Source organism: Dasypus novemcinctus, chromosome 8, assembly GCF_030445035.2.
Source record: "Dasypus novemcinctus isolate mDasNov1 chromosome 8, mDasNov1.1.hap2, whole genome shotgun sequence".
NCBI classification, from domain to species: Eukaryota; Metazoa; Chordata; class Mammalia; order Cingulata; family Dasypodidae; genus Dasypus; species Dasypus novemcinctus.
In genome coordinates this window covers 124387012-124413154 of record NC_080680.1, presented here as the reverse complement: position 1 = coordinate 124413154, position 26143 = coordinate 124387012, and the positions used below count along the sequence as shown (strand labels likewise).

General features: G+C 53.0%; 1 protein-coding gene and 2 long non-coding RNA genes across 5 annotated transcripts in view; 1 reads left to right on the top strand and 2 right to left on the bottom strand.

Annotated features, from left to right (window-relative positions):
* Nucleotides 1-26143, top strand: part of TDRD7 (tudor domain containing 7) — a 75850-nt gene that overhangs the window by 31567 nt on the left and 18140 nt on the right. For all 3 annotated transcript variants that reach the window (XM_058302636.2, XM_058302635.1, XM_058302634.1), the window contains 5 exons: nt 510-727; nt 12816-13402; nt 18049-18235; nt 24166-24277; nt 25907-26109. In XM_058302636.2, the coding sequence (XP_058158619.1) occupies nt 510-727; nt 12816-13402; nt 18049-18235; nt 24166-24277; nt 25907-26109 (1307 nt within the window). The remainder of the gene's footprint in view (nt 1-509; nt 728-12815; nt 13403-18048; nt 18236-24165; nt 24278-25906; nt 26110-26143) is intronic.
* Nucleotides 17544-19398, bottom strand: LOC139439527 (uncharacterized). Its single transcript, XR_011649515.1, has 2 exons — nt 18956-19398; nt 17544-18414 (listed from the first exon to the last, which is right to left on the bottom strand). It is a non-coding gene; the product is annotated as an uncharacterized lncRNA (long non-coding RNA).
* Nucleotides 19542-24170, bottom strand: LOC105745705 (uncharacterized). Its single transcript, XR_009186960.1, has 3 exons — nt 23055-24170; nt 19938-20066; nt 19542-19696 (listed from the first exon to the last, which is right to left on the bottom strand). It is a non-coding gene; the product is annotated as an uncharacterized lncRNA (long non-coding RNA).

Sequence of the window (26143 nt, the reverse complement as noted above, 5' to 3'; positions counted from 1 at the left end):
TATTTGTCCTGGTTATCGACGACAGATTGAAAATCAGTCTTAAAGCCTGTAACATTTTTATCTTCCACAAAGTTTCTTGAGATCTTATTATTAAGGCATTAATCTTATACCTTGTGGAATATAGCTTTAACTTTGACATTGCCTATATCCCAATATTGTCTAAATGGAACCTTTTTTGGTTTCAGGTGGAAAATGGTTAGCTAGGTCATACATTTCATAATTATTTACAAAAGTAAGAGCATCTGGTTTAAACTCTGCAGAACCCTGGTAAAACAAGGAGCTCTGTTTCCTCTGTGGGGGGGGCTGTTTGCTCTGCTGGCGATTTGGGGGGTAAAACTGAGAATGAGGTTGTCATGCTCCTGCTCTGTCCCTTTCAGTCCCTTCTAAGTCCCTTGTCGCCCACAAACCTGCAGTACAGCAAAGCCTAGAGACAGGTCAAGTACTGGGGAATGGGGAGAATCTAAAATGTTAAGCATTTTGGTTAATTCTCTCATTCTTTTAATTTAAAGATAATTTAAATCAGACTGTTGAAAAACCAAATGTCACGCCTCCTGCCTCTTACACTTATAAAATGGATGAGGTTCAAAACCGCATAAAGGAGATACTAAACAAGCATAACAATGGCATTTGGATATCTAAGCTTCCACATTTTTACAAAGAGTTATATAAAGAAGAACTTAATCAAGGAATTTTACAACAGTTTGAACAGTGGCCTCATATTTGCACGGTACGTTTTCCTTACTCCTCCCTTCTCATGCCTCTCCCCACCCTTGCACATTTTGTCTTAAAATAGTCATATCCCCTTTTCTCAAAGGAGCACAAAGCACTGTACATATATTGCCTCGTTAATCTTTATCTCTAAGACTAACAAATAGAGGGTCTTAATCCATACAAGTATGTCAAGGTTAAGGCCTCTGTGTTGTCTTTGCTTTTGCTATTTCGCTTTAAATTATTTTAAAACTGCATTTAGTGTGTGATGGTATGTATACCGATTTGTGATGAACTGCTGCTAATAGACCCTAAGCTTTGTCATTTTAAGAACTTGAACTTACTAGTAATAAGAATTTTTATATTAGCCTCAGACTTTATATGTTTGGTTCTTGAATGTTTTAAAAGACTTTAAACTGAAGTCACTCTTTGCTAATTATTTATAGAGTCAGATTTCAAAATTTCCAAACTATCTTTGGAGAAAAAAAAATGGAAAAGCAGGCGGGTTTATCAATTTCCTTACCTCTTCCCACTTGGGTCTCTATCAGAATAATAAAGTGACAAGTCAGAATGGCCCGTTAGATCTTAGTTCAGCCAGAATCAGGGACGACGAGGTTCCTCAGCCAAGGCTAATTCACTTTTAGATGCTTCTGTTGTTTTTATTTCCATAGCCCATAATCAACAGTGTGGCAGTATTACGTGATGACATCAGCAGCGACATGGTACTTCTAAGCATGTGTATAAAATGAAATACACATGAGGATTGTGTGGTTTTGACAGAGGGTTTTTATTTCTTTTTAAAAATTTAAAAGTATATTTTGACCCTAAGACTTCTGGGCAGAGCATAAGCCACTCCCCTTTTATAAGCTCCTGGCCTAAAGGTGGCATATAAATATTTTCTTCCTACAGATCACAGAGTCTTGAGTCCCATGCCCACTTCCAGGCATGAATTATTCATTCATGTACTCGTTCACTCATTCATTCATTTGTCTGTTCCTCCTATTTGTTGATAAACATTCACTGTGCACCTGCATGTCCAGTGACTGCCTTTGGTGTGGGAGCACAGGTGATTAAGTCACCTCGAGTTAGTGGGGGAGACAGACAGGGCAGTGGGACACATATTATAACTGAATATACAGTGTGATGTGAGAAAACAAGAAGTAGCAGCAAATTCTGGGAAAATGGCTCTTTGCCTGCATAAAGTCAAGAATGTATGATGTTCATAAGAGCATGGCCTGTGATCAAGGTGGAAGAAGGTGGGGTGTGCTCCTGTAACAGGACTCGAGGTGGAAGGCGGGGTGTGCTACTGTAACAGGACTCGAGGTGGAAGGCGGGGTGTGCTCCTGCAGTGGGAATCGAGGTGGAAGGCGGGGTGTGCTCCTGCAGTGGGAATCGAGGTGGAAGGCGGGGTGTGCTCCTGTAACAGGACTCGAGGTGGAAGGCGGGGTGTGCTCCTGCAGTGGGACTCGAGGTGGAAGGTGGGGTGTGCTCCTGCAGTGGGAATCGAGGTGGAAGGCGGGGTGTGCTCCTGCAGTGGGAATCGAGGTGGAAGGCGGGGTGTGCTCCTGCAGTGGGAATCGAGGTGGAAGGTGGGGTGTGCTCCTGCAGTGGGAATCGAGGTGGAAGGCGGGGTGTGCTCCTGCAGTGGGAATCGAGGTGGAAGGCGGGGTGTGCTCCTGCAGTGGGACTCGAGGTGGAAGGCGGGGTGTGCTCCTGCAGTGGGAATCGAGGTGGAAGGCGGGGTGTGCTCCTGCAGTGGGAATCGAGGTGGAAGGCGGGGTGTGCTCCTGTAATGGCAATTCCAGGCATTGCTATTCAGCTCATTCCATTTTTCCTTTTCTTGCTGGCTGCAGGCATTGGGGTCCTCCCTCAGCCTTCCCTGTTCTTGAGGGGACTTTGGAGGAGGTCTCCCCAGGCTGTTCAGTTCGGAGGTTCAGGGCCTGTAGCCCCTTCTTGGAATGCATGTGGTTCTTTTGTTTTTTTCCAATCCCTTGACATTCATGAAACTTACAGCTTATCTTCAATGACCTTAAAGCCTTTTTATCATCAAGACACACACATATGCACGTTAAACTTGTGAAAGAGAAGTCATCTTTGAAGTGAAAACTTTAAAAATAAACTTCAAAGGTTTTTCTTATGTATTATGTTTCTGAGTACTTTATTATACTCCATGATAATTACTAGGATTTTTGTAGCTTAATTTATGGGTTTTTTGAAATTTTCATCCTTGCTACTTGTCTGCAAAGCCCCAGAATTTCTCTTGCTAGGATTGTGGGTAAGAAAGTATCTGCCTCTTTGGTGTTGAACACTGCATGAAATGAGTGGCTTCCCCAACTCAATTACAGAGCAGAGTTACCTGGCTTTTTGTTTTTCCTCTTTCCAATACTCAAATCCTTCTTTACATCATGATTGTTTTCTGTCCAGGAAGTAAGGGTGGAAGGGGAAGCAGTAGCACAGAATGCCCCCTCTCCCTGTCCGTGCCTCTCCACTTTGAGTTGGGACCGTTTAGATACAATCACTGTCAGTCATTGTGGGACGAGTATTTGGGTCCAGGATGCCCAAAACCAGTGATCATACTATGCCTTTTGCTGTTTTTCAAAACTGTTTTTTTCAAACCTCTGACTATGCTTTTGACGCCAGGTAGTATAATCTGCTGTTAAGCCGTTACAGCAGGGCTCTTTTCCTTCAAAACTCTTGCTTTCCTCCTTGCTAGAAGCAGAAACACCATAGCACAGCCAGGGCAGACACGACTGTGAGCAGGTCAGTTCCGACGGTCTCAAATGCAGTTTGCTTAAAATTCAAGATAAAACGGAACTTGGTGATGTGCAGCTCTCTGTATGACTTATCATGTAACTGGAGAAGGAATCCAAGGGTAGCGTATTTCTTTCTCTTAAAAATGTGCTTTCTCTCTAATCATGTGAACATTCTTTATCAAAAGATTGAAAAGTAAAGTTATAGAAGAAATAAAAATCACCCACAGTCCTACCGCCCAGGGATAACTGCTAGAAGGGTTTGCTGAGCATCAGAAGGTGCAGCATCAGTTGCAGGGGCCATGTCACAGTGCTGGGTTACCCCATGGTGGTCCTGACAGCTGCAGCCTACGTGCCACGTCACTAGGAATTGGGTGGCATCAGACACAGGCAGGCGAATGCTGTGACTCGTGCTTTTAACCTTTTGGATCTCTAGACCAGATGTGCACTGAAAGTTTTGAAAGCTAAAGAGAATACAGAGTCGCGCTAACAGGGACAAGCCAGCTCCCCGGTGTTCCTGGGCAGCTTGGGAGGGGAGTGGACACGTGCAGAGGCTGTCTGGAGAAGGCACAGATCCCGAGATGGTAAGCCGACAGAACAAGGCTCCGGAGAGGAAGAGTCCCAGTAGGCCCTGGGAGCAGCACAGCAGCACCTCCTGGCTCTTCTGATTTGTTAGAATGTTCTTCTCATCTCTCGCATTTAATAATATTTGCAAAATGCCTTCTGAGTGCCAGCTGCCTGGGTGCCCGGTATAGAACCATGAATAAGCCAGGTGTGATTCTGTCCAGGAGGAAAAACAAACTTGAGCAAATAAGTGTAATCCTGCTGCTGATTGTCATGAAGTGTCCAGGGCTAAGGGAGCCTGTAAACAAGAGACCCCAACCTAGACCGATGAGTCAAGGAAAGCTGCCTGGAGGAGGCAACTGCTAAACCAAAACCTAACAGATGATTTGGGCTGAGTTATGCAAAAAGAGGGGGAAATTACCCCAGACTATGGAAACTACTTGGGCCAAAGCCCTGAGACAGAAAAAAAAAAAAAAGTGTCTTTTTATTTTTTTTTAGAAAAAGGAAAGAAACTCAAGAAGGAGTAGCTCGAGAAGAAGTTCAAAAAGGCAGGCAGGGGCCAGTCATTAAAGAGTCATCATTCAGCAGGTCTCTGTCCCGAGGCCACCCAGGATCCAGAGCCTCTGGCTGACTTGGATTTCTGTTAAAATCCCTGTCTTGAATGGTCACTGTTGAACACAGAGGACTTTCAAAATTCTCCACCTCCTCTCTGTGAAGCGTGGGTGGATCTGAGAGAAACTGCTCCATTCGTCCACTGGCCAGAATCCCTGTCCTCAGAGACTGACCTGGTGGCGTGTCGAGCGATGAGGGGCTTGTGTTTGAGCCCAGCAGCCCCGGATGCCCAGCGCAGAGGAGAAATAACGCCTGGAGCCCTGGGGTCCTGGGGCTGGACGCCGAGAGGCAGCCCGGACAGCGGGGGGGCAGTCTGAGTGGGGCTGGGGCCATACCAGGCCTTAGCTCTAGAAAGTAGTGTTTGGAATGAGAAGGTAAAGTTATAGAATTATAGAATGCAAAAGTTCTGAATTGCCTCATTACAGCAATTTCCATAATATTGCTAAAGGAAGCACAGCAGTTCTGTACTTGCACAGAGATGCGCTTTTAATGTTTTGGGACGTTCAGGAAGGTGTACTAACTTGGTGATAATTAATTGTATCAGATAAAGCACATATTTCTGGATTAAAGACTAGCAAAAATGTGGGTTTCTAGGAAAATGGAGCATAAGCCAAACAGTGCGCTGTACCCCCAGGCTTCATGCTATGGAATGCCACGCAGACAGCCGTGCCAGACGCAGGCGCCGGGAAAGGGGAACTGAGCGCCTGGAGGGATAGCCGTGATATTTTAAAAAATGGAATCTAATTTCTTTTCCAGTTTTCCACCAAATAAAATCAATGTGCGATAGGCACATTATTGAAATAACTTTTAAATTTAATTTCAGTGAACATCTGAATAGGGGTAAGATAACAATGTGGCAAAATCCAAGGAGAGAAGTCGAGACTAGTGTGATCTTGTTGCTGCTCTGGGCGCTTTAACAGAAACTGCCCCAGGTCTGTGGTGCGATGGGAAGAGTTTGGGTTTGGAGCCCGCTTCTCGCCTTGCCGGCCCTTGGCCATGTGCCTTTTCTCAGCCCACAAATCGTCCTCGCGCTGTGCTTGTGACTCAGTCTCCCTGCCTCCGAGAGCCGTGAGCCTCGAAGAAGGTGTGCGTCTGGCAGGTGCGGGAGGTCCCAGGAGCACCGCGGGAGGGCCTGGAGGGCGGCGCAGCTTACACGAGGCCGGCGGCACCCAGCAAGCTCTGCAAAGGACTCGGGGGACCCGGGAGCGAGGGGAGGAAGCGCAGGCACGTGGCCAGACAGTGCAAGGGGCCGCGGGTAAACCGCCCAGGGCTGGCAAGGCGCAGCTCTGCCATCTTGGAATGAGCAGGAAGGGTCCGGAATGCACAGAGCCAGCCCCCGCTGCCAGTCGGCATCGTCACAGAAACCACAAGACCCCGTGGCCTCCCCAAGGGTACACTGCGCAGGTGGCGTGACCTGGGGCCGAGCTGACGCAGAGGGACCTGGGGGTTGTCCCCTCATCTGGTCTCCAGCTGGCACCAGCTCAGCGGCGTGTCTCCCAGGAGGAAGGAGGGGTGAGGAAGGGAGCGGCTGCTTCTGGTCATCGGTTTGTGGACAGTCAGCCGTCACCCACTGTCGGGTGTTCATCCGTGTCCCCCAAAAGGACACCTTCAAATCCTAAGCCCCAGGACCGGGAAGGCGACCTCATTTGGAGGTTAAGATGAGGTCATCAGGAGCAAGGGGGCCCTAAACCCACCATGACCAGTGTCCTGATATGAGCCACGAAGGCAGGATGGCTGGCTCCTGCCAGGGGCCAGCGAGGCCAGGCAGGGGCCTCTCCCAGAGCCTTTGGGGGTGCCGCCCTGCCGACACCCCATTCCAGACCTCTGCCCCCCAGAGAGCTGAGAAAATACAATCTGTTGCTTGAAATCACTCAGTCTGTGGGACTTTGTTGCGGCAGCTGCAGGAAAGGAAAATGCGTCCCACTAGGACGGAGGTTCTTGGGTCCACGGGCCCCTTGGGGTCTGTGGAAGGATTTCAGAGGATCCGTGAGCTGGAATGGAGGAACAGTCAACTTCTTACCCTTATTTTCTCTGACTTCTAGCTGGAATCTAGCATTTCCTTCACTTACAAATGTGTGCAATAAATGAGAGTAGTATTCATTTCATGTCACATCACAGTTGCGTATCTTGAAAAGTCGCTTACGCTCATCCATACTTTGAAATTAACGGTAGTTGTTAGGCCTGACGCTGGCTGAGGGTCATAAAACTGTCTGCCACTGTGTTCTGAGACGGGGCCCGTGGTTTTCACCTGAACAGCAAGGGGTCCGTGGAACAAAAAAGGTTAAGAGCCCCTGTGCTAGGAACAATTTTACCTCCACCTTCGATCAAGTCTCTGTGGCATATGCCAAAACCCTTGAACTTCCTAAAACAGAATTGGCTGAAAAAATACAATGATTTCTGAACGTGTCGCTCGTCCTCACTAGCCTCTGAGACTCCGCAGTCATGTTGTCTCTGCAGGGCATGGCCCATGGCCCACTCCCCGCCCATGCAGGGCTCACAGCTGTCCCCATCAGCTTGACTTCACCATGGCCCCGCGACGCTATGTGGGGCCATTTCTTCGCGTCTTTCTCAGTTGTCTAGCTTTTTCCAGCATTTCTCAGCTTTCGCACAAAAGGACTGACCTCTTCGGGAAGCCATCAGCCAGTCAGCCTGTCCTCAGGATGCCAGCTTCCGGTCACTGGCTCTTGGCTGGCTTCATTGTTGCTCGGTACCCAGGGGTCTTTATTCACTGCTGAACTGGGTTGTAAACTTGTTTCTGTGTTTAAAACCAGTGCTGATATTTGGAAGACTAGAAAGCAGGGCTCCAGATGAACGTGATTTTATTTTACTGTCTCAGCTTCACAGTGAGTGGTGATCATAAATGAAATTTAGAACTTTAAAACTCCAGAACCACAACCCAAGGGAAACAAAACTGTGGCAAGGTGAGGCCCAAACAAATGCTTTGGAAAGCCTCCTGATTTCACTGGACAATACCAATTCTGTTGTAGAATCCCAGAGAAAATTCTGGTTCCATCGGAGACCATAAGCTTACCTCCACGGCCCTCACTGCAGGGTTGGCAGGGGGGCCTTCAGAGCCTTCACAGGCAAAAAGAAGTTGCTTCAAGAACTTTAAGTTTACAGCACAGGTAAAGCCAGAAAAGAAGAAAAGAAGTAAAAGCCTCTTAGAGCTAAGGAGAAGAAAAAAGCTGCTGGGTACATAAGAGGAAGGCTTATTTGTGGATAAACGGGGCTTCTAAAGAAATGGATGCTTGATGTCCCTGGTTCTCATTTCTACCAGACCTCATCTTTCTACTCCAAACAGCGCAGCTCTGAGGGTGTAGGAGAAGTACCGCATTGGTGTTATGATTCCAAATAATAGAAGCCCAGCTAAGTATCACGCACCGCTGGGGGTAGAGATGAGGATGTTAGGAACCAGTGCCTTCTGCTGACCCTCAGGTGCCGTGCACTCCGTGGTGGGGCGAGTTAGTCCTCCCTGTTACCTGCCTGTCTCTTCTCCTGGGACGTGGGGTGGGGTCCACCCAAAGGGACCGTGTGGAGTTCCAGGTGAGGCCCAGTCCCAGTCATTGCACTGCTGACGTTTGGGGTGGACATCCAAGCACCAAAGAACAAAACTTCGAGCCACAAAAGGAAACATGGAGGAGAGGGCAGGATGCCGAGGCCCCCCCAGATGAAGGGCTCCCCTCAGGTATGGCCCTGAGTCAGGTGGACCGAGGGAGCTAGGTACTGTAAAAGCACCCTCCCAAGAGAGCCAACTGGCATGCTGGCAGCTGATTGTCAGACTAAGGAAGCAACAGAGTCGTGTTCCAAGCAGCTTCTGACCAGCTTGGTTATTTGTGAAGACAGAAGACAGCTGTTCCACCTCGGCACCGAGGTCAGGAGGCCGGCAGGTCAGCCCTGGTGGAGGCTCCAGAGCAGAGCTGAGAGTGGACGCCAAGCTGCAGCCCCATCACAACGATTCCTTATCTTTGGGGACACTCTTGGAAGCTGGAGGTGGCTGCAGTGGTAGGTCTCATTCCTACACCCACTTACCAACTAATTAAAAAGAGGCAAAGACACAGGAGGGGTCACGATAGAATGCCCTGGGAAAGCAAGTTTCTATTCATATGAAAAGTTCTAAATGGTTTAGGCTGAAAAAATTAATTTGTCGTAAATGACAGTTTTACACCCCAACACTATGCGTTCCATGAATTGTCCCTTTGAGTGGAGTAAAGCTCCTGCCTTTCACCAGAGATTGTCTCAGGAAGGCCGTGGCCCTGGCGTGTTTTCCAGATTGTTCACCTGGAGTGATGAAGAACGTCTGCATCAACTCCAGTGAGAGTCGGGTTCAGTTCCTAAAGTCAGGCCTGTGTTTAACCCCAGGAAATGCTAATTTGGATCCGAAGACACCGAATCTCTGGAGCACACAGTAGGACAGGCACATAACGCTCTTGAGAAGAGGCCATGCAAGTTTGGGGTGTGCCCACAATTCAGGGAACTATTCATCTGGGGAGGTGGGGGGTGGCCCTCTACCTTAAACAGTAGACATAAAAGGAAAGTGCCAAGGCAAGAAATTTGTCCTCCAGACAACTGTCTGGCTATTGTTTGGACTTTGAATAAACTCAGGCTTATGGGTCAAAAAGGACTTCGTAGGCTGTTGAGCAAAATCTTGGCTTAAATGCTGCCCTAGAAGCTCAGTACTCCCAGATGATCTTCCAGGATTATTCTAGAATGAAGGCCAGAAAAATGGGAATTCTGCCCCTATTCTGGACCGAATCATTCTAAGTAGAAACAAGGCTCATAACCCCTGTTAGGAGAGCAGTTTCTATTTAGAAGAACTCGTGTGGGTCTGAGTTAAGCACATGATTAGGTAACTGATCCTGCCCAATGTAAGGCACAGATGGAAACTGGAAATGGGGGAGACCAAATAAACATTGTGGTATCCCATAGTCCCAGTTCATGACTAGAAAGAAAAGGATCGTAAAGCTGAAGAACCCTTCTTGCTCTCTTTTGGGTGAGAAGGTGGCATGCTTAAAGCAAATACCAGGAAATGGTTTGGCTTGAACAATGGGAATTTATTAACTTACAGTTAGAGGCCAAGAAAGCTTCCAAATCCAGCCATCATCTAGGTGATGCTTTCTTCCTGAAGACTGGCTCCTAGAGATCCTGGCTCCTGTGCCCCCTGGCGAGGCACGTGGCAGCGTCTGCTGGTCTCTCCCTTCCCCTCCGGGTTTCACTAATTTCAGCTTCTTGCTTCCGTGTCTTTCTCTTTTCGCCCTCTGTATTCATTCCGTTTATAAAGGACTCAGTACTAGGATTAAGCCCCATCCTGATTCAGCTGGGCCACACCTTAACTGAGTCACCTCATCAGAAGGCCCTGCTTACAGTGGGCTCATACCCACAGAAAAGGATTCGATTTAAGAGCATGTTTTCCTGGGGTACATCCAGCTTCAAACCACCACACATGTGGACTTAGGGGGCAAGGGGCTTATGAGAGTCATTTTAGATAAATAAGACAGTATCCCCCCCTGAAAGTAGCCTCTGTCTTCCCTTCAGAGCAGCTGTCCTAAAGGTTGAGAAGAGGCTGGTAGGTTTTCAGATGGGCCTTGCAGGCTCTGTGGGCTTTGAGCTTGCAGGACTGCCCTGTCCAAGTGAATAATTACATAAATGGGGACCCTGACAAGTGAATCACTCCTGTAGAATTCTGTTTTCTTCTTCTGTTTACTCCAAAATATGCTTAGCCTCTCTCTGGATGCCTGATACGTGTTCTTTAATCTTACTGTCTTGAAGCCCAGTGAAGCCAGCATTTGACGATCCCAGGTTTTAAAATCTGGCTCTAGAGAGGTGGCCCACCCATCAAGAGCAGAATGAGGTGTGCTCTGGATGTCTGTGGCCCTCTGGCTTAAAGTTAGGTTCCATAAATTGTGCAAATCGTAAAATGGGCCATCTAGAGCATCGCAAGACGTCGGTGACGTCACTCCACTGATGACAGGGAAAGCCTGTCATTTTAATTCGCAGGTAAATAACCACTTCACAGATGATGAGTGGACAGAGGCTCTCGTTGATGCTTCGGGATTTGTAGGCATGGAACGTTCCCCAAGTCTTCTCTCTGCTCAAGCACACATTGACAGAAGGATTTGGGTGGCAGTGGGGTGGGGTGGGGGCGTGAGCCTGCTGTTTTATACTCAAAGATACAGGCATGTTAATGTTGACTCATCTCATGTATCTACGGACATTGGCTCATCTCATGTATCATCCAGAAGAGACAGTCAGACAAAAAGAACCGTATTTTAATATCAGAGCGCCTGTGTCTCTTGACTTATCTAAGTTTTGCCCTGGGAGCAAAATTAAGCCTTCTTTCTTCTATGTGCATATTTATGTTCTCTCACCCAAAGCATGGGGTGGAGAGTGAAGTAATGAAGTAATGAAACAGTGAAGTGAAGTCAGTGCTCTTTGCTCATCAACTGCCTGCCTGGCATACTTGAACCCTTTTCCTCGGCTGGGTGGGTGGCGTCATGCTAGCCTGTGGACCCTGTGGGCTTAAGTTGCCGTTAAAGAATAGCTGAATAGATCTGACCGAAGAGGAATGTTTTGGAAGGCTGGGAATATTTCTTCAGTCTAACAGTCTAGTACAGGGGCTGGAGAACTTCTGTCAAGGACCAGAAATAGTCCCTATTCTAGGCTTTGCCAGCCGTGAGCAACGAGAATGCCACCCGGTCTCTGGCAGCTCAGCTCTGCCACTGCGGCCTAGACGCAGCCGTCGACGACACGTAAATGAATGCACATGACTGCATGCCAATAAATCTTTATTGGTGGACACCCAATTCATATAATTTTCACATAACATGTCTTTTGATATTTTTTTCCAGCTGTGAAAAAAACATAAAAATCATTCTTAGCTCATAGGCCGTGGCAAAAACAGGTAGCAAATGATGGGATAAGAGGCTTGCCGCAGAGCGTAAGGCAGTGTATTGATTCCGTCATCAAGAAAATCCTGCTATGAAAAAAGATTCAGCTAAACTGAATAGCACGCATAGGGAATCACCCAATTTGCATTTTAAGCCACCCGCTAATCTGTCGCAGATGTACATGAAGTCAGGGCCCGTGCTCAGAGTGGCACTGGTGAAATCCCCCTCGCTGAATATATCCTGTCGTGTATTTGCATTTTCCTTTTCCCTGAATTCTGTCTTTCCTTCCAAACACGCATTTCTTGTGTACCCGTGTTAATCCCTTTCTCTTGTGTTTAGAAACTTTTGTCAAATGTCTGGTCATTTTTTGGACGTGTGTTCATATTTAAGTATGGAGTATTAAAAATTGGTTGGAAGCCCTAAATTTGTTTATATTTACTCTTTGTTGGTTACATCACAAAATCTAAGATAAATTTAAAAACAAAACAGGTGAGAAGCTGGATTTGGTTTATAAGCTGCAATTTACTGACACCTTGTCTAGTAATAGAAAGACCTAGAACTTGGAAAAAATAGTATCATACATTAGTTTCTCACTCTGTAGCGAGATACCATCAAGCCCTGCCTTTCAGGAATGTCACACGAACAAAATTAGACACTGGAGGATGTAAAAATGCCAGGTATTTTAAATTTTTGTTCATGGAAGAGGCAGTCCTTTCAGCCAACTTTCTGCTGTGGTTGTTGTAAAAACCAAAAAACAAAACCTTCAAGCTGCTGCTTCTAAATATCGAAAAGCTGAGGGTTTTCTCAGGATATTGCAAGAAAAAGAGAGCTGTCGTTCCAGTTCGTTCTAAACGTTTCCTTGCTTTCTTTTGATTCATCGGTTTATTCCTGCCGGTTCCCCTGCCTTCTCTCGGCCTCATTTGCCTTGTGTTTGGTCAGTTCTGAAAGTCATTGCTTTTTGGATTTGGCCGAGAGAATGTAGTGAGATGTGCCATGGATGGGGCAGAAGTACTCACGCTTTCCTAGGGCCGTTGGAGGGCAGATGCCTCAGAAGTGAAATTCTCTGTTACACTGAATATTTTATTACACCATTTATTTCTGAAATGCAGCTTGTGATGTTATTTGCAGGTGGAAGCAATGCGCTAACGTCTTAGCCATTGAGAATAAGAGTAAAATGTGCACTTTTGCATTCTCTTGATCCCCTTGAAGACAGAGTTGCCCTCAAAGGTAAAATGCATTAAGGTGCTTCCCGGTTGCCATTGAAACATCTATCATTTGCTCTATTTAAAAATTGTAGGTGGAAAAACCTTGCAGCGGTGGTCAAGATTTACTTCTTTATCCAGCCAAGAGAAAGCAGCTTTTGAAAAATGAACTGGACAGTGAAAAAATGCACCCATCCCCGCTCCCTCCTCCAGCGCAAACGCCGATGGTAAAGGGGTGTCCAGCAGATCTGACGGGAGACTTTAAAGAGAAGGTCGCGGGGCTGCTGCGGAAGTACTCCAGCGGTCTCTGGGCCAGCGCACTCCCGAATGCGTTCGAGGACGTGTACAGGGTGAAGTTCCCCGAGGAGGCCTTGAAAAACCTCGCCCTGCTCTCCGACGTGTGCACCGTAGACTACATTTCCAGGAACCCCCCCAAGGCCATCCTCTACGCCAAGCTCCCGCCGCCCCCTGACCAGATCCTCAGCAACGCGGGGCAGGCGCATGGCGACTGTGACATCAAGTCCATGGTTGAGCAGGAGTACTTGCAGATAGAAGGGAACCTCGCCGACACTGCGCCGCTCTTCCTGGAGCAGGTCACGGTCCCTCCGCTAACCATCCCAACCGAGGCGTCCCCGTCGGTCTTGGTGGTCGAGCTGAGCAATACCAACGAAGTGGTTATCAGGCAAGTCTCGCCCTCCCCTTCCTTCGGGTGCTCGTGTGCGTTTGTCAGTTCCTTGTTCTTCCCGTGAAAGCTGCGGCGGACGGAAGAATAAGGCATTCCTAGTGCTATGATTTAGTGCTATGAAGTATAGCGATGTAAGCTGTAAGCTAATTAATACCTGTTAAATATTCAAAATGGTCCACTATTCTTGGGGGGAAAGTGATTATTACCAGTTTTGAAAAATGGAATGAAAACGTAGTTTGGACTTGAAACTCATTGTCACTGACAACTCTGTAGATGAGAAGCAACACCTAATCTGCTGAAAAGCAAGTCCTGCGCGGACGTACAGGTAAACTGTTTTGTCTGTGATGGTGTAGCATTTCCTGGGACTCAGTTAGCTAAGCCTCATCTTCCTAGTACCTGCATCTGATTAGCCCTTGGACCCAAAGGTGCCCAGGTGACTCGCGCCTCCGGAGTCACCGGCTGGGAGGAGGAGGCATTGTGTAGGACGGGCTCCAGGTGGGTGCTGTGGGTGCCGTGGGCTTTTGAAGGACCGTACGTGCCCCGAAGCACTGTCACTTGTAGCTTCCGACTCGGGCTCGGGAACGGGAATCTGTGTGGCTGGATCTCTGGAAACGTCTGATCAGGAAAAAGCTGAAGCAGCACAGGATCCCAGCTCCTTCACCCAAAATACCCCTGCGGTGTGGGCATCGCTCTCCCAGAGGCTCCTAGCGGGAGCCGGGGGGCCAGGAAGGACTTGAGAGACGTCCCGACCGCAGGGAAGGGTGGCTCAGAGGTGTTGAAGCTCTTCTGGTTGAACCCGCTGCGGCGATCGTGCTCCCTGGGGCTGGTGGCCTTGGAGGAGAGGACCCCCGGTGGCCGGGTGAGGGGTCCCACCGTGTCTCGCTGATCTGCTGCTGTAAAGGAAAGATGCCGGGGGCACATTGCTAACTCTTACCATTTGGCATGATAAAGAAGACCTACGTCAGCCCCCTGGACGAGAGCCTCTGGTGTCTGTTGCCAGCTTTCCTGGGCGTGGCTGCCAGAGACGAAGCACCCAGCGCTGGGCGAGGCCGCAGACTCATTCCTGGTGCTCTTCCCAAAGACGGGCGGGAACCGGGGTCGGTTCTAGAACCTCAGTGGGGGGTTCCGCTCTCCTCCGGGATGATGGGACTCGGGCTCCAGGGATCGTTCCCATCCTTTTTACAGGTGGGTTTGAATCCTGGAGTCACCCTTCTCCATTTGCAGCAGGCGGCGGGGCACCCGTGAGCAGGGCGGGCTGCACCTGCTGCCAGGCTGGCCCCGGAGACTTGGCAGAGCCACATCTTTCCTGCCGGGCTGAGCCCTGCTCCGTCCCCACGTTCTCTCACCAGGCTGAGCCCTGGCCTGTCCCCACGTCCTCCCACCAGGCTGAGCCCTAGCCTGTCCCCACATCCTCCCCACCAGCCTGAGCCCCACCCTGTCCCCACATCGTCCCCACCAGGCTGAGCCCTAGCCTGTCCCCACGTCCTCCCCACCAGCCTGAGCCCCAACCTGTCCCCACGTCCTCCCCACCAGCCTGAGCCCTGGCCTGTCCCCACGTCCTCCCCCCAGGCTGAGCCCTGGCCTGTCCCCACGTCCTCCCCACCAGCCTGAGCCCCACCCTGTCCCCACATCGTCCCCACCAGGCTGAGCCCTAGCCTGTCCCCACGTCCTCCCCACCAGCCTGAGCCCCGGCCTGTCCCCACGTCCTCCCCACCAGCCTGAGCCCTGGCCTGTCCCCACGTCCTCCCCCCAGGCTGAGCCCTGGCCTGTCCCCACGTCCTCCCCACCAGCCTGAGCCCCGGCCTGTCCCCACGTCCTCCCCACCAGCCTAAGCCCTGGCCTGTCCCCACGTCCTCCCCCCAGGCTGAGCCCTGGCCTGTCCCCATGTCCTCCCACCAGGCTGAGCCCTGGCCTGTCCCCACGTCCTCCCCCCAGGCTGAGCCCTGGCCTGTCCCCACGTCCTCCCCACCAGCCTGAGCCCTGGCCTGTCCCCACGTCCTCCCTCCAGGCTGAGCCCTGGCCTGTCCCCACGTCCTCCCCACCAGCCTGAGCCCTGGCCTGTCCCCACGTCCTCCCCCCAGGCTGAGCCCTGGCCTGTCCCCACGTCCTCCCACCAGGCTGAGCCCTAGCCTGTCCCCACGTCCTCCCACCAGGCTGAGCCCCGGCCTGTCCCCACGTCCTCCCCACCAGGCTGAGCCCTGCCCTGTCCCCACGTCCTCCCCACCAGCCTGAGCCCCGGCCTGTCCCCACGTCCTCCCACCAGGCTGAGCCCCGGCCTGTCCCCACATCCTCCCCACCAGGCTGAGCCCCGGCCTGTCCCCACGTCCTCCCCCCAGGCTGAGCCCTGCCCTGTCCCCACGTCCTCCCACCAAGCTGAACCCTGACCTGTCCCCATGTCCTCCGCACAGGCCTGGGCTCTGGAAGCTGTGCCTCCAGCTCATGGAGGGCCCAGAAGAGTGCGTGGTGCGTGGTGCGTGGTGCGTGGCGCGTGGCAGAACCCTCAGGGCAGGAGTTACGGGAGCCCCAGGGCTCCCGTCTCTGACACCCACTTTGTCGACGGCTGTGTCTGGGCCGTCCTGAATGGGCCTGCGCATCCTCCTCTGCTCCCTTGCTCGGGTCATTTGGGGGAATTTGGCCTCCTTCTTGCCAATGCCTGCTGCCACACCAGCTATGGTGCCACGCCCTGTCCCCCAGCCATGTGGCCTGCACTGCCTGTTGCCCCAGAGAGCGGACACTGCCCGGAGGGCCCAGGCCACCCTCACCCCGTCCTCCTCCCTGGCACGTCGCGCCGCAGCCCGGGCCCCTGCCAGCCGAGCTCCCAGGGTGGCCACCACGCTGGCGAGGGGGTATATGGGGAGCCCCCAGATTCCACAGCGCAGGAGATGGGCACTGGGGAGAGAGCGGGACCCCAGGAAGCCCCGGCAGCGCCGCGGCGCCGGCAGGAGCAGTACACGTGGACGAGAGGGTGGCGGTAAAGAGCCGTTGGGAAGAAGCGGCGTCCTCTCCATCCCGTGGGGGGCTCTGGAGAGGGCGCAGCTCTTTTTCTCCCTAGCGACAAGTGGAATAGGGTGACTGCCCTACTGACAGTTACCAAGCGTCCATGAAACTGCGCCTAAAGGAATAGTTCTCGAGGGCTCTGTGGGACCCCTGGGGCCCTGGGTAAAAAGCCAGAACAGTACAAAGAACAGCGTTTCTTCGGGTGCAGGTGAGGCTGGTGGTGGCAGTGCACCACCCTGTAGCCAGGAAGGCTGCGCCCCACGCCCAAGGCCGCCTCTCTCCTTCGGCTCAAGTGTGACCTGCCAGGCTGGGAGCCCAAGGAGGCCCGTGGTGGAACTGTCCCTGAGGACCGAAGCACAGCCTGTATGTGGCAGGGAGGGAAACAGTGTAGTGTGTCAGCATGAGCTGGGACCCGGTGTCTGCAGCTGTCGACAGAACTTTAGCATGGTGGTAGGGGCATGTCCTGGGGGGAAATACACAATTTCAGAGGCGCTGGCTAGAATACAGGTTATCTCTTTTTTTTTTCTTGAGGGACCAGGACCAGGGATTGAACCCGGGACCTTGTAGGTGGGAGGCTGGTGCTTAACCACTGAGCCACATCAGCTCCCCTGAGTGGCTCCCTCATTTGTCCATTGTCTGATTGTTGTTTGGCTTGTTGTCGGCGTGTTGTGTTTTTGCTCTTTGGTTTTCTCTTTAGGAGGCACCGGGAACCAAACCCAGGACCTTGCGTGTGGGAGGCGGGCGCTCAACTGCTTGAGCCACATCTGCTCCCATGTTTTCTTTCTTAAGGGGGTCAGAACTCAATGTTGTATTGAAATTCATTCAGTGAGTTGGGGGAAGTGTGTCACATGGTTGTGTTTGCTGTGCTTAAGGCTTTGTTTTTTCTCTAATAAAACATCCTTGTTTTTTAGAACTTGAGCCTTATACAGACCCAGCATTAGTTTGGGGAAAACTCTATCTTTGGTTCTCCAGTTCTCAGCCTTCCTCCAAATCTCAGCTGACCCTTGGTTAGGTGGCCTCCAGCGGAGCCCTGCGTCCACTGTGGACTGCTCTCTTCCTCCTCCTTGAGTCCTTTCTCAGCCCAGTCTTCCCTGGAGACTGCCAGGGCCCCCTGCCCTGGGAGAGCCTCTGCTTCTCTGGATTGTTCTCAAGCGTCTGCTTTATTGTGTGGTGTTTCACATCATCTCCCCAATACTGTATCTGCCTTTATCAGGAGATAAATGTGTGATGGGTGGGTGGGTGGATGGATGGACAGATGGATGGAGACTTGGATGAAAGGAAAGATGGATGGAGAGATGGCTAGGCCAATGAATGGATGGATGGATGGAGAGATAGGTGGACAGATAGCTGAATAAGGAAGGGAGGGAGGGATGGAAGAAGGGAGGGAGAGCAAAATGTTACAAGTTGTGGGATCTGGGTATCTGTAGGGAGTTTTGTATTATTTGTGCAACTGTGTTTACATTTGAAATTATTTCAGAATTAGTTTAAAAAGGGAGAGGGAAGCGATTCTAGAGGACAGCCGTCCCCTGTCGATGTCAGCAGGGCTGAGGCTGGAGGCAGAGGGAAGATGGCAGGAAGCAGCGCCCCGTTCCTGAGGGGGTGGCTCCTCCGGGCTTCACTGAGCTCTCTCCCCTTCGCCACCTCAGGTACGTGGGCAAGGACTACTCAGCCGCGCAGGAGCTCCTGGAGGACGAGATGAAGGACTACTACAGCCGGGGCCCCCAGGCCGGCCCGGTGCAGGCCGCGCACGTGGGCCAGCTGCTGGCCGTCCACGCCGAGGAGGACGCCTGGCTGCGGGCGCAGGTCGTCTCCGCAGACGACAGCAAGATCAAGGCAAGCCCTGGTCCCGGGGTCGCGGCAGGATCAAGGCAGACTCCCGGGTGTTTTCCACACGCGACGGGGCTGCTCAGACTCGGGGTCCTTTCTCTCTGTCCTTAGTTTCTCCGGGAGTAGAGAAGGAACGGCCCCGCCGGCGCTGAGGTCAGCGACAATCCTCTTACCTCAGCGCGTTCCTGAAAGATAGTCCTCCGTGTGTCTCCCCGACCCGAGCCCTGGTCAGGAGCAGGTGTCTCCTCCCCTCCCCCGGCACGTCCGGGGAGCGCCGGCAGAGCCCCGCGGGCTGCCCACCGAGGCCGGCCCCCGGGGTGAGGAGCCGAGCAGGGCGAGGGAGCCGTGCAGGGCGAGGGAGCCGTGCAGGGTGCGGGCTTGCGTGCCCTCCGCCGCGGCCCGCTGGGGACCAGAGAGGACTCGGCTCCCCTGAGAGCACCGAGCGCGTCGCCCCTCCGTCGCCCCTCCATCCCCCCGAGCAGGTCAGCAGGCTCTTTGACCCGCGGACCCCGGGTGCGGCCACCGTCCTGCGGTCAGCCCTGCCTTTCCGCCTCCTCTTTCCCTCGACTCGGGGAACGAGGTCGGGTCTCCCGGTGGCCTCGGCGCCCACCTGACCAGTCGCCCGTGACCCCCGCTGCCCTGCTGCCCCCTGGCCCAGCGCGCTGTGTCCACAGCACACGTGTCTGCCTCCAGGTCGCTCTGTGCCACTTCCAGGAGCGCAGTCACCTTTGAACCCGTATCCCCATGTCCTGCTGGCCCTTCCATCCCTGCTGCCGCTCGTTTCGCTCATCCAGGAGCTCTGATCCTGCAGTGGGTTGAACAAAGTGTCTGTTAGATCAGTTAAGAGTAGGAAGAATGGAGGGTTTTATCTTACCGTCTCCGGAGCTGCTCGCAGCATTCCTTGCGGGGGCCTGCCTGTGCGCGGTTTTCTCCCTGTCGCCTCTTCCTTTGCTGGCGGAAGCTGTGTGTGCTCCCATCGTGCCCTTCAGATCGGGTGCGCCTCGGAATCTCTCCTGTCAGGGCTGCTACTTCAGGCGAGTGTGAGAAGGGCTCTCTCCTTCTGATTGTTAAGACCGCCCCTTGCCCAAAGGGAAACCTGCCACGGGAGCTGGGCCAGAGCTGGGCAGCGGCTGGGCCGGGGCCGGGCAGGGGCCGGGCAAGGGCCGCGCCATGGCCGGGCCGGGGCCGGGCAGGGGCCGGGCAGGGGCCGGGCAGGGGCCGGGCAGGGGCCGGGGCTGGGGCCGGGGCGGGGGCTGGGCAGGGGCTGGGCAGGGGCTGGGCCGGGGCTGGGCAGGGGCTGGGCCGGGGCCGGGCCAGGGCTGGGCCGGGGCTGGGCAGGGGCTGGGCCGGGGCTGGGCAGGGGCTCGGCAGGGGCTGGGCCCATTGGCTCAATGGGGTGGACACCATGTAGGAGGGCGTTCTTCGTCACCCGCTTCACACCCTTCCCGTTTTCATGGAAGACGCGGTCTATGAGGGGAGACACGTCTATGGGTCTTCAGATTGTCTCCAGATTTTGCAAGCAGGGAAATACTCTTCTATTGTGTCGCCTCTCTTCCCTCACCCACGTGGCAGTGTCAGCCCCCAGCCGGTCATTGAGCGCCAGTGACCAGTCCCTGAACCTGGGCTCAAGGCCAGCGGTCGCCACCCCCCGCAAGCCCCCGCAAGCACAACTTCGGCAGGTCAGAAAGGGGGGCTTGCTGCTGCTCACCCAGCTGTCGATAGGAAGTGAGACACCGCGCGAGCCCTGCGTGTTGATCCCGAGAGCAGTGACGATTTGGGTCCACACAAAGCCTTGGACACACACGTTCATAGCAGCTTTGTTATTATTAGTCCCGAACTGGAAACAACACAAATGTTCACCCAAAGTGGATGTATAAGCAAATTTCTGTTTATCCACATAACGGAATACTATCCTGCAGTAAAGAGGAACGACCTCCTAGTGCACACAGTCCAACCGCTATGAGTGAGGACTCACAGTAAAACAGAAGGAGCCAGACGTGCGCTTAAATGGCGTGTCAGAAGAGGTAATGGGGAGGCAGACTTGGCCCAGCGGTTAGGGCCTCCATCTACCACATGGGAGGTCCGCGGTTCAAACCCCAGGCCTCCTTGACCCGTGTGCAGCTGGCCCACGCACAGTGCTGATGCGCGCAAGGAGTGCCGCGCCACGCAGGGGTGTCCCCGCGTAGGGGAGCCCCACGCGCAAGGAGTGCGCCCCGTAAGGAGAGCCGCCCAGAGCAAAAGAAAGAGCAGCCTGCCCAGGAATGGCGCTGCACACCCGGAGAGCTGACGCAGCAAGATGATGCAGCAAAAAAACGAGACACAGATTCTGGGTGCCACTGACACAAGCAGACACAGAAGAACACACAGTGAATGGACACAGAGAGCAGACAACGGGGAAGGAGAGAGATAAATAAAAAATAAATCTTTTTTTTTAAAAAAAGAAGAGGTAATGTTTCATCTGCAGGATAGAAATCAGGGCAGCGGTGGCAGGGCGGCAGGTGGAGGCGTTCATGTGGCAGGGCAGAAGGGAACTTTCTGGGATGGAAAAGGTTGAAACCTTGATTACGTACGTGGTGATTACGTGGCCCTATACATTTGTCAAAACCCAACTTATTGTGTCCTTTTTGTGGGTGTTTTTTAGTCTTTGTAAATTACGTTTCAATAAAGTTGGGAAAACGCTGAGGACCAAGTTGATGACTGGAACCCTGGCCCCAAGGAGGGCCTGGACCTGACTCTGCCTGTCCTTTTGTCTGTCCTCGGGTGGGTCCCTCCATCCCTCTGTGCCTACAGCACCAAGGGATTGGACTCGGAGGTCCGGGGCCTGGCATCTCTTGGTGCCCAAGACCCTCCCTGCCCCAACGTCACCACAGGTGTGGAAACACCCCAGTAGAGACCCCTTTTCTGGGAGAGAAAACCACAGAGGGGTCGATGGTCAACTCAGCTTAGAGAGGAAGAAAATGGATCAGAAGTACCCCTGGGGGAAGCAGACGTGGCTCAACCGAATGGGCCCCGTCTACCATATGGGAGGCCATGGGCTCGCTTCCCAGGGCCTCCTTGTGAAGGCAGAGCTGGCCCGCGCCCGCCGAGAGCTGGTACAGCAAGATGATGCAACAAAGGGAGACAAGCAGACGCAGGAGAATGCACAGTGACTGGTCAAAGAGGCAGATAGCAAGCAAGCGGCAAGGGTGGGGGATAAATAAATAAATTTTAAAAAAAGAAAAGTACACCTGGGGTTTGCTTTATCACAGGAAGTAGGCGGGAGTTGTGTGTCAGAGAAATCCCAACCTGGGTGAATCCTGGCAGTTGGGGGACTGGGCCCCCTCGCGGAGGAGGCTGGCAGAGACCTGGCGCTGGGGCCGGGTGGGGAGACTGCTCATCCATGGAAGGTCAAGGCCCGGAAGAGAGGGGCGCTGGAGCGGAGTGGGGGCGGGAGCCCGTCTCAGGAGGCCCCCGTGCAGCCCGTCACTGCGTTCTGCTCCGCGAGGACCTGATCCCTTGAAAAACTTCTGCTTGCTGGCGTTTCTTTCTCTCTGGCCCCAGGAAGCTCATCAAAAGTTAAGCGTTTTAAGGCATACCAGGATTTCTGGGGCAGAGACGAAGCCTACAGAAGTCCCAGCGGGCGCCAGCAGTGCGGCCTTGCCCAGCCTAAGGGCGGACCTTCCCTGAGGACGTCTCCCGGTGCAATCCCCGGGCTCGCCCCGCTGCCTCCCTCCCTCCTCCTGCGGCTTGGTGCTCTGGAGCAAGACAGACCCGGTTTTGAACCCCAGCTCTGCTGCTTCTAGCCCTGTGGTCTCGGGAAAGTTACCACCACCTCTGATTCTTCCTCTGTAAAACCAGAGACCGACATCTCAGTAGTGCCTCACTTGCTACACTTTGCATTCATTAGTTCACTGGCCTAAGGCAGGAGAAAAAACAAGTCCCTGCTTCAAGAAGCAGATGTGGCTCAAGGGATTGAGCTCCTGCCTACCACATGGAAGGTCCCTGATTTGGTTTCCGGTGCCTCCTAAAGAAGTCAGCGAGCTGGCATGACGGGCAGGCACGATGAGCTGACGGGACAAGATGACACAACAAGAGACACAAGGAAAACATAATGAGAGACACAACAAAGCAGGGAGTGGAGATGGCTCAAGCGATTAAGCACCTCCCTCCCACATCGGAGGTCCTGGGTTCGGTTCCTGCTGCCTCCTAAGGAAACAGGGAAGACAAACAGACACAGCAAGTGCAAACACTGAGTGGGTGGGGAGAAATCTTAGGGGAAAAAAAAAGATTTATTTTTAAAAAGAGAAGCATGTGTTCTAGAGAGAAGAGACATAAACAAGTATGCAACAAACAAGCTATTTTAAGTGTAATGAAGGAACTAAGCGGGATGCTGCTGTAGAAAAGAACTTGAAGGGAGGACTGGGCAGGTTGATGGGGTCTCCTCTGTATGTTTTAAAAATCTGTCTGGCAGCTGCCAGGGGAATGGAGAGTAGAACAAAGACGGAATGGAAGCCGAGTTAGCAATAGCAATAGCCAGTCCTTGTAACCTGGCTTTGGTGACGCTGTGGAGACGGAGGTAGGGGAGAGGTTCGGGGTCTCTTTGGAGGTGGAGCTCACAGGATGTGGGGGTGAGGGGTAAGCAGAGGAGGAGGGCTGCTGGGCTGGTGCTCGAGCAGGGGTGGGTGGTGGCGCCCTTGGCTGAGGCCGGGACGTGGGCTGACAGCCTGCCGGGTGCCAGGTGCAGGGTGAGTTTGGGGCTCGGGGAGAAGTCAGGGCCGGAGGTGGCTCCGGTTGGGAGGCACCAGCTTTGGAGGCGCTTTCAGGACCCGAGGGCAGGACGGCTCACCTGGGGAGGAGACGGTGGTGTCCCGCGGCAGGAGAAAGCCTCTCGAGGAGGGTGGGCAGCTGCTGCCGCCGGGCGTCGTGGCGCTGCGCAGCGTGCAGGGGAGGAAGCCCTCGAGGCGGCAGTCGCCGTGGCCCCTCTTCTGGCTGTCATCTTGCTCCCCACATCCCCCTTTATTTGGAGACACCCCAGCTACTCAGCGACAGCCTCCTCTTGAACTGCGCAGCGCTTGGCCGCGGCTACCTGGCCCCTCGGCCTCCGCTGGTCAGGCCCTCGGTGACCTGGGCAGACAGGGACGGGCCCCGCGCAAGCCTGCAGCTGCCCAAGTGGATGGACGCGCGTCCGGGGGGCGGCCGGGGGCGGCCGTGCGTGTGGCACTGGGGGCGCAGTGAGGCCTGCGGCCACTGGAGGGCGCCAGAGGGCCTTCATTTTCCTTTTAAACACCCAGCTTAAGGTGTCTAGATTTTATTTTTCTCAAAAAATAAAAATGCAGATTGTAGAACCAAAATAAAATAAAAAAGCAAAGGCCCCGGGCTTGCCTAGCTATTCGCAGCTGGACAGGTGGTCGAGCTTCCCGAGCCCCGGGCAGGGCCCTCGCGGTTGTGCCGATGACAGCAGGGTCGTTCAGGCCTCGTGAACACAGACCCCGGCCCCGCAGATCAGGGCCTTGGCTGAGCTGGGGAAGGGTCAGAGCCAGCTCCCCTCCAGGATGTCGTCTTCGCCACCACCAGCCGGGAATGGGCGACTCGAGGGCCGCACCGGGGCAGGAATCCGACACCCCAGCAGAGCGCGGCCCCCGAAACAGCAAGAGGGCAAGGGTCGGTCACGAACAAACCGGTGACCGCCTTCAGGGCTGGCAGGGCCAGGTCCGCGGGCCGGGGACGAACTGGCACCAGGAGGCATCGGCAGGCCCCTTCGCGCCCCCAGGGCAGGGTGGGGTTCCTGGCCCCCAGTCCAGCCTCCCCTTCTGGGGCCAGTCGGAGCACCTCCCGGCAGCCCCCCCCACCCCGTGCACGCCGAGCGCGGGACCCCGAGGAGCCGGTGGGCTGGGCCCCCGTGTCCTGAGCCAGGACGAGAGCCTCCGCGTGGGCCGACCCGCCTCTCTTACCCTTAGGTGTGCTATGTCGACTACGGCTTCAGTGAGCTGGTGGAGAAGAGCAAGGCGTTCCAGCTGAACCCCAAGTTCTGCTCCCTCCCGTTCCAAGCTACGAAGTGCAAACTGGCAGGTAAGCGGGGTTCGTGTGGAGGCTCCCTCCTCCCCGCCGGCTGTTCGTGCTGTACCAGGGACACTGAACCCCGCGGGCGGGCCAGGCTTCTCAAGGCGCCGTGTTCTTCCTTCAAAGGCTCGCGTGGCCTTTATAAAACGTGGTCATTGTAAGAACGGGGTTCCATCGGCTTCCGAGGTGTCGTCTTTGTTCTTCATTATCATTTTAAACCTACAGCTTAAGGTGTCTAGATTTTATTTTTCTCAAAAAATAAAAGTGCAGATTGTAGAACCAAAATAAAATAAAATAAAAACGCAAAACCCCTGCGCTTGCCTAGCTCTTCACAGCTGAAAGGGTGGTCAGTCCTTCCCGAGCCCCGTCCAGGCCCCTCGCCGTCGTGCCGGTGACAGGGGGGTCGTTCAGGCTTCGTGAACGCAGACCCCGGCCCTGGTAACGGCGGAGGAGGCCTGCGGCACTGGACTTGACCATGGGCGTGATCTTTGCACGTGGTCAGGTGACTCTTGGCTGCTCGCCCACTGGCACGGACCCCAGGTGACCCCACACCCTCCTGAGCCCAGGCGCCAGCCCGGCTCCCCCTTCTCGCCTCCTCGAGGAGTGTGGGAGGACGCCCCTCAGACCGCGGGGCGCTGGGGACGCGCTGCCGGTAGGGACAGCCCCGGGAGGGGCAGCCAGCAGCAGAGCCTGAGCTCGGTTCGGGAAAGGCTGCTAACTTCTGTGAGCATCCACTCGTTCCTCCTTCCCGGCCGGCACGAGTCCGCGTGTCGGAGGAGCCCGGCTGGACTACCTGGGAGCCAAATCCCAAGAAATCTCAAAAGCCTATCAGAAAGGCAAGGCAGCTGCTGGCTTCACAAAGAGCATTTCAAGAGCACAGGGCAAGATTTAGGAAACTAAGGTGAGAAAGCTGTGACGTTGTGTCTGGAGAAGAGAATAGGAAACACTCGTTTAACCAATTTAATGGGTTCATTTAGATTTGTCATAAGTATATAATACATGAAATTATGAGTTTCAAAGAATTTGAAAGAGTGCTTGAACTACAATAAAAATTCATTTACTTCCTATACTGTGTTAAACATTGTTTAATCTCTCTTTGATAAGTCCAAAGGTTCTGTGCTATCTTCAGGGTCATCGTTTTATACTTTCAAAAAAGAAAGAAAAAGTGGTTGCCTTTTCTTTTCACATTTAATGTGTGTTAATTTCATAAGAAAAAGCTGTATATTTAATTAGAAAATGAAAAAAGTCAAGGGTAGGATGTTAGGAAGAAAATTAAAAATATATGACTGGCAGATGTAATTTATTGATAACTTTTTATATGTTAGTCTTTTTGTTTTAAATATATGTATATATATAAAGAGGAAGGCTGTTTCTCCAAAGAGAAATTCTGGTTGCTGATCACTTTTTCTTTTTATTTTAAGGTTGCCTATCTTAGTACAATCATTCAAAAGGCCATGTGCCTTAGAATGTACGTATGGAAGACAAATAACATAAAGGGGATTGTAAACCAAATCTTCCTGTTAAAATTGAGAAATTTTGTAGTAGAGTCTGTCATAAGTAGTCAAAGCAGACACAGCCTGCCCATTCAGAATTGATTTTGCTAATTCATTTGAACTTAAAATATCCACTATTTTTCAGGGTTGGAGGTTCTAAGTGACGATCCTAACTTGGTGAAGGTGGTTGAATCCTTAACGTGTGGAAAGATCTTTGCGGTGGAAATACTGGAGAAGACCGACGTCCCGCTGGTGGTGCTGTACGACACCTCTGGAGAAGATGACATCAACATCAACGCCACCTGCCTGAAGGCCATATGGGACAAATCGCTCGAGGTCCACCTGCAGGTACCTGGCAGTGGCCGCGGCCATCTGTGACACC